This window comes from Lepidochelys olivacea (assembly GCF_965140295.1).
Source record: "Lepidochelys olivacea isolate rLepOli2 genome assembly, chromosome: 27".
Lineage (NCBI taxonomy): Eukaryota > Metazoa > Chordata > Testudines > Cheloniidae > Lepidochelys > Lepidochelys olivacea.
In genome coordinates, this window is record NC_140437.1 from 10,610,431 (window position 1) to 10,625,879 (window position 15,449).

The following is a 15,449-nucleotide window of genomic DNA, read 5'->3' on the forward strand; positions in this document are numbered from 1 at the left end:
AAAATAATCTGGTTTCTGGATCTCTGTCTGCCTCTCGTTCTTAGAATTTTGGCCCTGAAGAAAGGAGTTACCTCTGAAGACGCTTAGCATACTCGTAGCAAAACATAGACTTCTTGTTCCAGTAATCAAGGTTTAGAGGAAAATAGTGACATTGGCCTTTTGTGTCTATTTGTCATAATATCATTCTGAAATGTGATTTGCCCTAGAAAGGTTTTTTACATGACCATGGAGCTGCTTCCAGGATCTTCACTGTTCTCCAAAGAACCCTTTCCCAATTGCCATCCACTTAGTTATTGCTGTCTCTACTGATTTCTCCTTGCTGCTGTCTCTGATGGAGTGCCCTATTGGTCGGTATGCCAGGGTATAGCAAGTAAGCCATTTTCCGCTTAGGACAAATACACTTGTCTGACATTTTTAACTCATCCTCACTTGCCTTGTATAGCTTCATGCTCTGGGGTATGTGAAATCCAGCAAAGTCTGGATAAATGGCTGTTCTCAGAGGACTGGCTTGTGCATTCAGGTAGCTGGTGAGAGAAGTATTTGTCACCTCGATCGCCTTTCCCGTTCCCTGTGAGCCCCAACGTTAGGTTTCAGTGGGCACTCATTATGGGCCTATTTCCACACTTGACATCAGCACACAACTCCCACTGCTGCCTTTGCTTTCCATGAGCAGAATTCACTTCTTGGCACATACATACTCCAGTGAGAGGTGCTGTAGAAATCTATCCAGATGGAATGTTTCATCCTTTTTCTAATTCAAATTGATCTATTGATTGGAAACTTTGCATGTGGTTTGCCTGCCTTCCTCTTATTTAGGCCAGTAGTTGTTTGAACATGATGGAGAAGGTGTGTTGTCTGGCACACTGAATCCCAACTGTGGAGAGCTGGCTGGTTGTGTTAGGCCTTGGCTACACTTGCACTTTATACTGCAATAAAGCCACCCAGAGCGGTCTACCTTACTACCCCTCCACACTGGCAAGGCACGTAGAGCGCTCTGACTCCCTGGCTGGAGCGTTCCTGGTACTCCACTAGAGGGATAACGGCTGAGACACTCCAGGGTCAGTGTGAATGAGGAGTTAAGTTACTGGGCTCTGATTGACCTTGGAAACATCCAATAATCCCCTTAAACCAAGTGGTCACTCTTCCCTTTGTTGTGAAATCGCTGCAGGAATGCAGGAGTGCCTGAACGCTCTCAGCACTCCAAAACCCCATTCTCTCTCTCTCTCTTCCCCCCTACATACACACAACACACTCTGCCCCACCCCCCTCATTTGAAAAGCACATTGCAGCCACTTGAACGCTGGGATAGCTGCCCATCATGCACCTCTGCAAATGTGGCCAGGCCAGTGTGGACAGACTGGCGCTTTCCCTAGTGCAATCTACGAAGGCTGGTTTAACCCAAAGCGCTCTACAGCTCAAGTGTAGCCACAGCCTTAGTCACTGTGCCTAACTCTTAATCCTAGTGATATTCTAGGAGCCTCACACAGTCTGTGTTCAGGTGCTTAGGCTCCCTATCCAATGAATGAGGAGAGAGCAGCACATGAGAATGGAATTCTTGAAAGCCAGCATCCTGGGTCGGGAGCTGCCTAATTAGCCAATGGGAGATGCTGAAGAGACGAGTGTGTCCGAAGTCCCATCCCAGGGTTTGGGGCTCTCTCTGCATGGGATTCTCGGCTGTGAACCCCCCGGTGGAGTCAGGTGTCTAAGGCAGTTCTTGCAAGGGAAGAAAAGAGGACACCCCTCAGACTTGTAGCCCACTGGCTCTGGTACTCACCTGGGATGTGGAAGACCCCCCAGTTGAAGTTCCCCCTTTGCCTGAGGAGAAGGGATTTGAAAGTGGATCTGCCACATATCAGATGAGTGCCCTAACTTCTGGTCTATGGGATAGTCTGATATGGGGTGCCCTGAATATCTCCTGTTTAAACTGTGGATAAATAATTAGTCATTGGACCAGAGAGTGTGAGAAGGACTCTATAGCCTCGGAGATAGGGCACTCGGGGAGGTAGAAGATACAGGATCTGGCCCCCCGTGCTGATGACTGTTTGTTTAGCCAAGGTAGAATAGTTTTAAGAGGAGATTGCGAGAGCCCCGTATCAGAGTATCCTATAGCCCAGTGGTTAAAGCAGAGGGGGACTTGAACCCCGGGGCCTTCTACATCCCAGGTAAGTACCTAACCACGGGGCTAAAAGTTGAGACAGAGTATCATCCTTCTTTTTCCCAGTGTCTTCTGTGTGGAGCTTGGCAACTTCTGTTTAACGTTCTACTTAGTTACTATTGGAATGGAAAACATTTCATCATATGATGTGAAATATATAATCCGGCTTTTTCCCAAATACAAAACAAATATTTATAGAACATTTCTGCCTTTCTGCATTACTATTGACAACCACCTCCTTATCATCCTTAACTCTCCTGGCCAGAGGTTTCTCCTTGTAGAAAATTGATAAGGGAAGCAAAGAGACAATACCTACTAATAAATATAAATTAGAAACTATCAACTTCCCTTTTTTTTCCATTTGCTATATACTGGGTTTTTATTGCTGCTTTCACTTCCCATCTGTCCTGCTGTTTTTAACCAAAGTAGCTGACTTTTGTAACTGTGGCAATGTGGGTTTTGGGCATCTAGTAAAATATCCTTAAACAGTTCCCAATTATCATTCATATTTCTTTTGTTTCAATTTTTCCTCCCAGGTGATTTAGCTAACTCTTATTTTCAGCTTTGTGAAATTGGCCCTTTTAAGGTCCCAAGTATATATTACTGGTTGGGGCCTCAGTTCTCTTCATGTCTAACACACGTAATCAAGTCATGGTCACTTGTGTTTAAGCAACCACCAATTTTCAGTTCAAAGATCAGTTTGTATCTGTCAAGATGAGGCCTGAGCCAGAGTTCCATGTTGAATATAAATTTAAATGCTCTTTGTGTTGGGAAATTGTCAACTATCGTTTTTAGAAATTCCAAGGAGATTTTCCTACTGTCAGCATGAGACCTCCACCATATGGCATCCAGAGTGAAGTCCTCGGTGATCAGTTATATTCTACACATAGATAAGTGTTCATCCTGTTCTGTAGCATGATTTGGTCATCTATAGCAGATACCAACTAGTACCCCATCTTGTACTATATATATCAGGGTTGATCCATAAGCATTCTAGATCATTTGCTTCTGAATTGTCAGTGTCTCTGAAAGAGGTAATGCCATTTTTGACAGTGCCATCCCTTTTGCCTACTTGAGCCTTCCTAAATAGGAGGGTACAGCTCCTACTTCTTTAAATAAACTGGCTAAGAGTCCCCTCTACTGGGCTGATAGAGAACTGCTTATCACATTTGCAGATGGTCCCTCTTTCACCTATTGAGCAACTCTGGTATTTGTGTTATTGGCCAACATCATTGCTGATAGGTGCCATCAGAGCAGAGCTTGGCCCCATGTGGAACCAGCAGAGAAGGGGGCAGGTGTCCTAATGGCTCCCTGGGGAAGGAGGCAGCCCCCAGTGTATCTCTAAGGGTGGGTTGGTGTGGGGGTGATTCTCTTTTGCTTCAGAGGAGTGTCTGGTGCCTTTTGGTAGGAATGAGGCCAGGCTCCACCCATCCTGCCACACTGGACACTGCCCTGCAATTGGATTCTTAGCTATTGATCATTGCCCTATGTGGTTCTACTGCCAGTATTCAGTCAGTTTTATATCCATTTTATCTAGGTCTCCTTCACTTTTGGTTTAGGCCTGGGGTGGCACAGACTGCAGAACTATTGATAATCAGCTCTAGAGGAGAAGGGAATCCACAGCTACCTGGCTTGTGTAAAGGAAAATCATGCCTCTGCTAGAATTTTTTGAGCATCTCAAAAAAGTAGCGGATAAAAGAGAACAGGTTCACGTATTTTTGGATTTTCAAAAGAAATTCAGAGTCTTTCACATAAAGTTGTTAAGGAAACACAGTCAGGAGGTGGGTGGTAAAGGAGTGCCATTACCTAAGACTAAAACCACATTAGGAATAAATGGTCTATTTTTATCATGGCACAAAAATTAGCTATAAGGTTGCCAACTCTTGGGGTGGTTCTCGAAGTCCCAAATCTTGGAGTCATGTGAGAATCGTAGTCTTCGTTTATTGTATTTTTTTTTAAATGAAGTGTTTCTGGCCTTCCTGGTGGTTCAGAAAATGTGAATTCTAAGAGCTCAACAACAAACATAGCAAAAAAGCTGAGTTTGTCTCCAGATTTTTTAAGTTAACCTGACTTTTCTAAGGCAGGGGCCTGACACTCCTGTAACAGTGAGGTGCCCTAGGTCTGGCATTTAATGATCTAGCAAATGCAGATGACCCACAATTTAGAGAGGTTAGCTAAAGAATCTAACCCAAATAGGTGCATGGGCTGCAGAAGGGCCGCTGAAGCACAAGGATGACTGCAGCCAAGTAATGGATACTGGAGGGAACTATCTGAACTCCTCTTTGCCCCATTACTTCAATTACATTTAAATAAACAGCCCTGCCCATCATTGTTCCCTGGGCAAACCTGGGCACACCCACAATGCAGGGCAAGGTACAGGCTCCCACTCATCCAGCCCCAGCTGTAACCTCAGCAGCTGGCTCTGCAACCTAAGCAAATAGACTCTGGGGGGCGGGTCCCAGCACCTAGACAGACATCCATCAAGGTGATTGGCAGGTTCAGGGGTGGGGCTGAGGGGATACCGCCCCGTGAAGAGAGAGGGGCGGGGCCATACGTCTGATTGACGGGGGGCGGTGCAGCCGTTCTTCCCCTGTGATTGGCATGGAAGGGGTCGACCCCCGTGATTGGGAGGGAGGGAGGGGCGGGGCGGGCTCGCCGCCTCTGATTGGCAGGCGGCAACGTCGGGTGGGTGGCTCGGCCCGTGTGATTGGCAGACCATCGACGGGTCGGCCCCTGTGATTGGCAGGCGGCGGCGCCGGCGGCGGGTGCGTGCGTGCGCGCGCGGCGGCTGCTGAGCGGTTTGTTTTGCTGACGGTCCGTGCGTCCCGCGGAGGCGGTGAAGGGGAGAGACCGGGCCCCCCCCGCCCCGTCCCGGTCCCGCCGCGGGGAGGAGCCGGAGAGGGGCCGCTGCAAGGAGACGTTGGCGGCAGTGGCCCGGGCCTGGGAATGCGGCGGCGGCGGCTCTGAGCCCTCCCCCCCGGATCCCGGCCGCCATGGAGCCGCGGCCGTGACAGCCTGGGGCCGGAGACAGCGCGCCGGAGAGCAGCCAAGCCGCTCGCCCCGCCTGGGCGCGGGCCCGGCCGCCGCCGAGATGGGTAGGGGTCCGGCTGGGGGGGGCGAGTCTGAGGTGGGACTGTCGGCTCCGGTGGGGGGGAGGGGCCGGTTGCGGCCGTTGGCGGGGGGGGGGAGTGTGAAGAGGGGAACTGCGCGCGCCCGGGCCCCCCTGTGAGGGGGACATGGGAGCATCTGGGGCCGCCCGGTCTGTGGGGTTCGGCTGCCTTTTGGTCTCCCCAGTCGGGGCCCAGCTCAGAGCACTTCCCCCCCCCCCCAGGTCCACGTGCCTGCCCCCGGGATTGCAGGCTGGACTCCCCCCACTCTCCTGCCACTGGGGTGCCACCCGCACCCCGGGGTGCGGCGACGGCTGGGGCTCGCCCGGGCCAGGGGCGCCGGCCGTGCTTTACCCTGCGGTGTGCCTAGGGGGGTCCGAGCAGGGGTTGCCCCCACGCGCCTCGGGGAGACTTCTCTCTTTCCTCGCATGAGCCCTTGACACGAAGGCCTCTGGTGGGCTGCTGGGCGCAGCCTGGGCTAAAGCCCTGTCCGCCGTGGTGTGCAGAGCCCCCCTAGGGAGGTGTTGACTCCCGATCAGTTTAGGGCATAAGTGCTGTGCTGAATCCAACAATGAGGGCAGAGGTAAAAACTCTGCCAGGGTTAGATATGTAGTAACTTTCTCCACCCCCACTAGGTAGTAGTTGTCTTACGCCTTTAAATGTGAGGTTGTGTCCCTTATAATCTTTTTTTTTTCTTGTCTGCTGTAACAGTGGATGTTATCGTTAGAGACTTCTAGGAATAATCTTTCTTTGTCTTGTGGCAGTGAGTTCCATTGGTTAATTAGGAGTTGTGTGAAAAAGTATTCCCTGTGCTCATTTTAATATTTTGTGACTTTCAGTTTCATTCTTGTATTATGAGAACCTAAATACCAGCACCCCTGGTATTATGTATTATTATTCCTTTGTCACATGCCCTTTTTACCTCACCCTGAAACTAAATCCTGCTTGAAAACCATTCTTGAACATGGCTGGAACTAACATAGTTTCTTGCTCCAGTGTCAGGGGGGCTCATATTTTGAAGAACTTATGGTGGTTCTGTTATTGCCTGATGGTATGTGACAATTAGTGATAAATGAGGAATGTAAACATTTTGTAAATTTTTTTAAAACCAATATTGATTTTTGATTGGTAATGTAAAATACTTTTACTATAAGTTTGATCAGGAGCTTGGAGGGTACTTCAGTAAAATTCTAAAAATATAGGGCAACATTTTCAAACTCTGATGTTTAAAGTTAGACACTTTTGGAAGGTGAATGAGCATCCACATCTCCTCTGACTTTGACTGAAATTGTGAAGTTTAGCACCTGTAAGATTCAGGCCACGTATTTTGAAATATGGATGTAGGTGCTTCCCTGTAGCACCCCAAATGTGAAAATTTTGGCCATAGCACTATTTGTGACTTGGAATTCTATCAAAATCTTCAGTCTCCAGTATGAAGCTTCCATTCGATCCTCATTTGTTTTACTAAATTCAGACAATAGCATTTTTAGACAAGTTATGGAGCTGAAGAGTTATAAGTTATAAGTTGCCACCACAGGCTGTCATAATTCAATCTGCACTATTGGAGTTAATGTTTTCGGAAGACATGAACTGTAGAGGGAAGTGCCTTGCAAGGTTTTCTGAGTTTACCTGGTTTCTTGTTTAGTCCAAAATTCAGTCTATTATAAACCAAGAGAAAAGTTTAATTTATGTAAAATAGAGCTTACACTTGGCCATATTTGTATGCTGGCAAAGTAAGTACTGTTATTAACCTAACTGCAGAGTTGTGTAGTTGCTCTGTTTTGGGAGTTGAAACTTTGATTTTTTTTCTGAAGTTACCTGGTTTGCTAAAACTCTGCTTTGTTGTTTAGTCTCCTGCATATAATTAGTTCTTATGTTAAAATATAAATCCATGCAGCATCGCTAACAATGCTTAAAACAAAAAATATATGTGTGTGTGTATATATAATATATATATATATAAAATTTGGTTTAAGTGTAAATTCAGATGTTGATGCATTAAGCTTCATGACTAGGTCATGCTTAGAAATACAGGCAGAATAGTCAGATGGTTGCTCTGTAGCAACAGACCTGAAGGTCTTTAAACACACAATACTTGAGAAAATGAAAGTCTACCTTCCACTAAAATGCTTACTAATCACAATCATATAGCTAGTATTTGTGTGTGCGCTCATGAGTTGCAAAATGAAAAGGGATGATTTCACTAGCTGTTAAACTAATGAATGCCATCCTGCTTTGTACAATTGCTCTTAAATTAAATAATCATTGTATAGCCATGATTATTTAGAGGTCTTTGATGATAGAAAATTAGATTGGATAGTTTATTTAGATAATGGAGGGAATTTTCAACCTGATAGACCTTAGGAGACAATGACCCAGTTTTGGATAGATGTTTGGATAGTCTAGGTTATACCGTATTATTCTTTACATTGTTTCATTTAGCTTTCTACTTTTCTTCATAAATTACCCCAAAAAACTTAGTTAATATACTGAGTAGTTAAAGGGATATTAGTGTTGCAATTTGAGGTAACTCCATTAACAGTACTGAAGTGCATTAAAGTTGATTCTTTTGCACTTTATAGGAGGTTACCACTAAATTTAATTTCTGTACAGGGCTTTTCAGCAGTGTGGGAGAAGCTGATAATGCTTTTGTTAAAGAGAAACATGTGCATATATTTGAGAAGCAGTGGGGAGAGCTGTGTTGAGATTGAAGGGCTTGTGCTAGACCAAGACTGAAATACTCATTGCAGGCCCAGCTGCAGTTGAGTCTTTCCCTCAATCTGCTTTTTTCCTGCCTGTGTCATTTCCTTCCCTTGGCTCACACACTTACCCGTAAGCAGAGCTTTTAGGCTTTGCTGCATTGACAGCCACTGTTGCATTATGGGGGAGGGGGAAGGAATAAGTCTGCCATTTACAACCAGTTTTCAATTCTTAACCGTTTTGTTAGAATTTAAAATAGGGAGTCCCAGTTTTTTCTGTGCCTTGCAGTCACATAGAGGAGCTCTGGCTTTTGACATTTGTAAGGCAAGTGAGTTGCAAATTTTGAAGACACTGGCAACTGTGAAGACATAAGCCTCTGATAGTGAGATTAACGAATTACCATAGAACTTCTCTAATGCTGTGTTGTGCTATTAGTAGCATTACAATAGTGCCCAGAGGTCTGAATCAGGGGATTGAGGCCTTTATGCTACATGCTGTACAGACATGTTGTAAAAACAGACCCTGAACATGCAGTGAAATTTTTATCATTAATACTTTACTTTTACAAAATACCCTAGGGTACACTGACCCATGTGCACTGAAGGACTGCAAATTACACTTCAATGAAAAAAAGCTTTAGGCTGTATTTTGGTATTTCTAATTTGTAAAATTCATTGATTGCCATGAGTTTCCCAGTCATTGGATCAAACTAACCAGGTGTCTCTGTGTTAAAAAGTGTGCTTCTTTCTTACAAATAAACAGCAGACACTACTCTGTCACCATCCCTCCTGTTCTCATACCATGCAAACTTGTTTATAGGGGTTTACAGGCTTCCTGTTTTTAACCAATGTGCAGATGCTTCTATGCTTTGTTTGTTGAACTTTGTGATTTTGTTTTAAACAATTTCCATCCCTGTCATAGCAAATTCGCTGACTTGGTTTATTACGCAGGTCTGAGTAAATTTTAACTGAAATAAATGCTTTACACAAGGAATAACTTTCCTTGTAAGTAGTAATTCCCCTTTATCAATGTTATAACATCCTGGAGTGTAGTTTTTAAAACATGAAAAGCATTTCCTGGACAACATCTTTCCCGTACAAAGCAGAACTGTGTTTCCCAGACCTGCTGGAGACCTAGCAAAACAGGGTGTCTCAGTGCTCTTCCAAAGTTGCTTAGATTTCATTTGTATTAACTTCTGCATTGTGCCATAAAACTGATAGTGCTGCAAATATTACTTTTTTTTTAAAGCTGAGGCTGTAAAATCTTGATCATAAAGTACCTGTTGACCTATATAAAAGAAACAGTCTTTCAAATTTGTATTTCCATTGCCATACAGACCTTAACTGAAGCCACACTTTGATATAAAATGAGTTAAAATCAAATATTTGATATTCAGTTTGCTGTAAAAATGGAGATTGATGTGAAAAATGAAGATCAGATGCCACCAATATGAACTTAAAAAAAACAAAAACAGTATCATGTATTATAGCAGTAGGGAACATTCAGCCAACCAAATTGCCTACTTGGCTGAATGTTTTCAGCAGTCTCACTTATTTGACTTTGGGGTCATTATGTGTCTGTGAAGGATATCAAAATAAACAGTCTACTGTTAAAACTGCAGTACAGCATCTGAACTTGAAAGGGGCTGAGTGCTCTGGACTGGTTTCAAATTTGCAGGATTGGACTTGAATGTGTCAGAATATTGACTATATCACATTTAACACTTTTGTTATAAAGGCAATGGACAAATCCAAGACATGAAATTTCCTTTCCCAGCCCAGTTCTCTAGTACTCTTTAAAAAGACCACCAGGTTGGAGACCACTTGAAACATAAATCATTTAATGTGGCTGTGTTTATGGGTGATACCATGATATCCACAGTCAGTGTTGGTATAACAGTATTACTATGCGGGCACGCACCACAAACTCTGATACTAGATCTTAGCGTTTGTATCCCTGTGGGCCCTAGCCACCTCTGTGCAGTTGGCTGTACTTTCAGGTAGTATCCCAGTCCCATAGGTTTCCTTGTGGTTTTACAATCACATTTTTCTAGTTTTAAACTTTCTCCTCTTTGTTGGTGTGTGAAACACCTGCGCTAACAGGGGTAAAGTGATTGATTGTATAAGGGAAGCAGTAAAATTAACTGTACACAAAGTGCTGTCAAATGCAAAATGTAAGCAAATTTGATTACAGAAAATCCTTATTTTTCAATATGGAAGAAAGGAGATCCATTTAGGCAGGAGGGAACAGTTATGGTTTAATTTCATTACATTTGATACTTGATTCTCAACTTTCAGGGTGCATTAATTTTAAATTATTGCATAGACTGTAAGGTTTTAGTCTTAGACTATATTGAGATACACCATGGGCTAATCTACATGGTGGCGGCTGGAGTAATGCACTCTGGTGGGGGAGAACATAAGAGTAGCCATAGTGGGTCAGACCAGTGGTCCATCTAGCCCAGTATCCTGTCATCCTACAGTGGCTGGTGCCAGATGCTTCAGAGGGAGTAAATAGAACAGCAGCTTGAGTGATCCAACACCTGTTGTCCAGTCTGAGTTTCTGGCAGTTGGAGGTTTAGGGATACCCAGAGCATGGGATTTTGTCCCTGACTATCTTGGTTAATAACCATTGATAGTCTTATCCTCCATGAACTTGTCTAATTCTCTTTGAACCCAGTTATACTTTTGGCCTTCACAACATCCCCTGGCAATGAGTTCTATAGGTTGACTGCCTTGTGTCAAGTACTTCCTTTAGTTTATTTTAAACTTGCTGCTGCCTATTATTTTCATTGGTTGACCTCTAGATCTCATATTATATGAAGGGGTAAACTCTTCCCTGTTCACTTTCTCTATACCATTTATGATTTTATAGACCTCTATTATAACTCCCCCTTAGTCGTCTCTTCTAAGATGAACAGTCCCAGTCTCTTTAATCTGTCCTCCATACCCCCTAATCATTTTTGTTGCCCCCTCTATACTTTTTCCAATTCTAATATATCTTGTTTGGGATGGGGCCATCAGAACTGCACACACTATTCAAGGTGTGGGTGTACCATGAATTTAAATAGTGGCATTATGATATTTTCTGTCTTAGCTATCTCTTTCCTAGGGGTTCCTAACATTGGCTTAACTGTTCTTGCTGAAGTCTGTAGAAGCTTTACCAGTAACATGAATTGGAGCAGAGTTAGGTCAATGCTGAGTGCTGTTGGAAATCCCAGGGCAGGAACTGTGTGACCCTGATTGGGGCTTTTGGATGATGCTTTGTTACAAATACATAAATTTCCCTCTTTTGCTTTGAACTCATAATGGTTTACATTAAATTTTGGAAAAGTCTGATGTATTCACTCCACATACACCTCCTTTGGGCATAATAATCTAACTTGTTCATTTTGTTATTAGTAAGTCAATTAGTGACCTGTCTTTTTATAACAAGTAACCTAAATTCAGGAATAAATATCTGTGATCAAGTGTGTAACATGAAATGAGGAATAAATGTGCGCCCTTGCTTCATCAAATAAGTTGGTTTTTTTTACAACTGTATATACCTGAGAAACATCTATACTGTAATGTTCAGAAATGTCTCATGTTCCCATTGATTCTAAGACTGTTAGGCTTGTACTTATATAAATCAATATCCTAGAGCAACAACATGCATCCAGAGTGGGATTTAAAAAAAAACAAAAAAAACCATGACTTTCTTTAACTGGGTTTTTTATTTTTAACTCTGGTTTTGTTAAAATTGTTAAATTAGCCCCAGAGAGCTGTAAATTTTAATTTAACCATGTTATAAACTGATAGCTCTACGTACTTTGGGAAGGAGGGGAAATTGCATATCAAGGTCTGCATATCTAGGTAACTAATCTCAGGTTTAATGACAGATCTTAAAATAGTACAGCCTAAAATTAAATAGAAAAGCTTGATAACCTTGTCTGTTTATGTTAAAAGAAAAGGAGTACTTGTGGCACCTTAAAGACTAGTCAGTTTATTTAGTATTTCTTATAACACTGCCAAATGTGAAACCTACATGAGTAGGTTTCTCTTCATCCAACTCTCTCTCCCGCTATCCCCTCCCCAATTTTCTGCAAGACTCCATAGAGGACAACACATTCTTTTCAGTTTGTTCAAAGTAGAGTTTATATTTGGCTCAGATTTTATAATGAGGTTACACTCCTATTAGAGGAGATTTAACTGGATACAGTGTCTAAAGAAACAAACACCATAGAGTTTTGATAAGCTAGACATACAACAGTCCAAGAATATAGTATGTACACATGTGCCAATGACAGGATTGTGTAACTGATAACATCCGATGCTTTTTTGCTCAGAATACATAGTGCTTCAGAAATGAAGTCAATAAGCCAGTAACTAGTTTGAGCAAAAGTTCACATGCCATATACAACTCTTTCTCTACAATATTTAGTTGATATTGAAAGCAAGGGACTAATTTCAATGAATGATTTGGCATAGACTAAGCAGGTGTCTAGCTAACTCCTGCAGTACCTCCTTATATTCCAGTTCTATGCTTTCCACACAGCTCTGCCATTTCACCTCAGTCCTAAATTCAGACAGGCTCTGGAAGACTACATTTTACTGGTTACATGAGAACTTTTAACCCAAAAGGTCAATTTTTTTTCCTGACAGTTGTAATTACGTGAAAATGGAATATAGCGGATATAGTTTAGCAGCCTCACTGTTTGCTTGACTGTACCTGGGTGGAGGGTGTTATGGTTTATAAAGACAGGTTTCAGAGTAACAGCCGTGTTAGTCTGTATTCGCAAAAAGAAAAGGAGTATTTGTGGCACCTTAGAGACTAACCAATTTATTTGAGCATAAGCTTTCGTGAGCTACAGCTCACTTGGCTATAGCTTACGAACACTTATGCGCTAATAAATTTGTTAGTCTCTAAGGTGCCACAAGTACTGCTTTTCCTTTTGCAAATACAGACTAACACGGCTGCTACTCTGATGCCTTTGTTCTGTGAACCTTGTTTTGGGGATATAGGGAGATATGCCCTTGACAATCAGCACAAATGTTTGAGACCTACTAATAATTCAGAATAATTGGTTGGCTGGTTCCTTTCTTGCTGTTGTGCAGGGCTAGCTCCATCATCAAGCAGTGAAGGCTCTCTGGGGTAGCAGAATGTAAGGTTGGAAGGGGATGGATGCTTGCCAGTTTTCCTGGGCAACAAAACACCTACAGCTGATTCTTCTAAGTAACCTAAAGCACTCTTTAGCAGATTTTGCTGGGTGAACTGGACATGGTCCTGGGAGGCAGGAACTCCCGTATTCTAATTCTAGCTCTGACCAGACTTGCTTCATGACATTAGACAACTCTCTACCCTTCCATTTACCTGCCTCTGAAGTTAGGCTAATGCATGTCTACTTCATACAGGTGTCATGGGGGTTAGTGGTTGTGAATGAAGATGTACTCTGTGCACTTGGGAAAAAAAATCTGGTCTCTCAGCCAGAGGAACACTAGTTTGAATTCCTGAAAGTTCCCTAACTGATACTCACCAAAATAACTTCCTTCTTGTCAATTGCAGATGAGGAGGAGGAGGCATTGCACTCCATCATGAAGGACTTGGTTGCGCTCCAAATGGGCCGGCGTCACAGGCTGCCTGGCTTTGATACCATGAAGAATAAAGACACTGCTCATTCCAACAAACAGGTGAAGGATTGTTTAATGGAGATTGACAATTATGACCTCACACAAGGGATTAGACTAGAGTGGAAGTGGGTCCATTTGCTTCAACTGCAATAGGGCACCAGTATTTTATGCAAGTCCTGGCATTGCAGAGGGATGTGCCTACTTCATGGGCTTTATACTCTCCTAATTTGGATTAGGTTACTGGTTTAGGTTCACTTTGGGTTATTTTATTCCTTCTATTGGACTAAAGCAGGCAATGTTTTGATGATTGGTCAGAGCAGCTCAATGATCTGCCTCCCTTAAGTGTATGTGGAAAGACATTATCTGGGTAGATTGGCTGAAAATTCTACCGAGTGGCTTTCTTGTTTTAGCTTGCACCGTCCATCTTTTATTTCTTTTTTTATAAACCAACGTTAATAATTTTTCTTTTAAGAAAAAACATAATGCCAGCAGTCCAGCCCTCCTGAGCAACCCTACAATAACAAACCAGTGTGCCTGTGCAGTAGAAGAAAAAAAAATTCCGGTAAGAAAACTGGCTTCCATTTCAGTATTAACAATTATAAATTAAGAGCATGTTCATGCTCAGTGACCTTTACAGAGCTCATTTAAGCAGGTATGGGAAGGTGGTGAAGTTTTTTTTTCTATTGCCTTTGTCTTGTAGCTGTAGAATGTACCTTCCCCAGGGGAGTGCTGGAAGTCCCATTAGTTGAATCATTTAAGAACTAATCTAGACAAAGCTCTGGAGATTTTGTGGGGAAGAATCCTGCACTGGTGACTTAGCAGAAGGAGAGGAGGACAAGATAACCAAATAGGTCTTATCTGTCTCTGATAAGGTTGAATTCATGAGTCTTGAACAAATTAACCTAGAAATTCCACCTGTATGGTGTGCTATTTGGGTGAACGCCATTTCAGTGCAAACTCCACAATACCCCCCAGGCTTTTAATGTGCAAATATTTGTCCAGCACTTTCAGAGAATTAATTCAAGTCACCTGGGCTTAATGACAGATGGTCAAATGACTTTAGTGGAGTGGATCTGGTTTAAGCTTTGAGGCTGTTACTTAAATCTAGTTAAGTTCCTTCCTGCCCCTGACCTCTCAGTATTGGATATATTGCCTCAATAATGTGGGGAAGGTCAAAAGAGTTCAACACTCATTATAGCTAAGTGTGGTTGACCCTGATGAAATGTATAATCAGATGTGGTTTACTACAATTAGAGATGAACAATGCTAGTGAGCCTCCCCAATTAGCATTGAACTCTGTTGTCCTGCTGGTGTGGGATCAGAGTTCAACACCTAGTTACCAAAATGTAGTCAACACCCATTATTTCTTAGGCGGACCCAGTCAGACTGGCTGTCATACTTGGGTCTCTGATACTTGGCAAATTCATTGGTCTGTTTTTCATGTAATTGTATTTCCCAAGCAAGGGATGCTCAGTGGGTAAGGGTTAGTTCGTGGTCATTTCTGCTATGGAGGCCAAGGATCAAATCCTGGCTTATTCAGGAAGTGGGAATGAACATGGTGTGGTTTCTTGACCTACACCTGATTTGTCCATCATACAAAACCTTCACCCCATTGTGCACAATTAGTGCTCTGCTCAGAAGAGGTTTAGGATTGGGGATGTAAGTCTCAAGACTTTTTGTGAAGTGTCTTAATGAACTGTGCCTCTCTTAAGCTAGTGCTTAGTCCAGTGGCATTCAGCTTTTTGTCTGAGCCTCCGTTATGATAGATGGAGTGACCCTTCCCAGAATCCCATTGTGCTTTGCCATATCACAATGGTGACCATGTCCGTCTCTTCCTTTTTCCACTCGTTTGTCTCCGTTCTGTCTCCCTGTGCATAT

General features: G+C 43.0%; 1 protein-coding gene across 1 annotated transcript in view; it reads left to right on the top strand.

Moving 5' to 3' along the window:
• Positions 1-4,939: 4,939 nt before the first annotated feature.
• MAP3K3 (mitogen-activated protein kinase kinase kinase 3) overlaps positions 4,940-15,449 on the top strand; it is a 53,026-nt gene continuing 42,516 nt past the window's right edge. Inside the window, exons 1-3 of the mRNA XM_084615997.1 lie at positions 4,940-5,250; positions 13,507-13,631; positions 14,044-14,133. Of these exons, the coding sequence (XP_084472123.1) occupies positions 5,247-5,250; positions 13,507-13,631; positions 14,044-14,133 (219 nt within the window). The 5' untranslated portion in view covers positions 4,940-5,246. The remainder of the gene's footprint in view (positions 5,251-13,506; positions 13,632-14,043; positions 14,134-15,449) is intronic.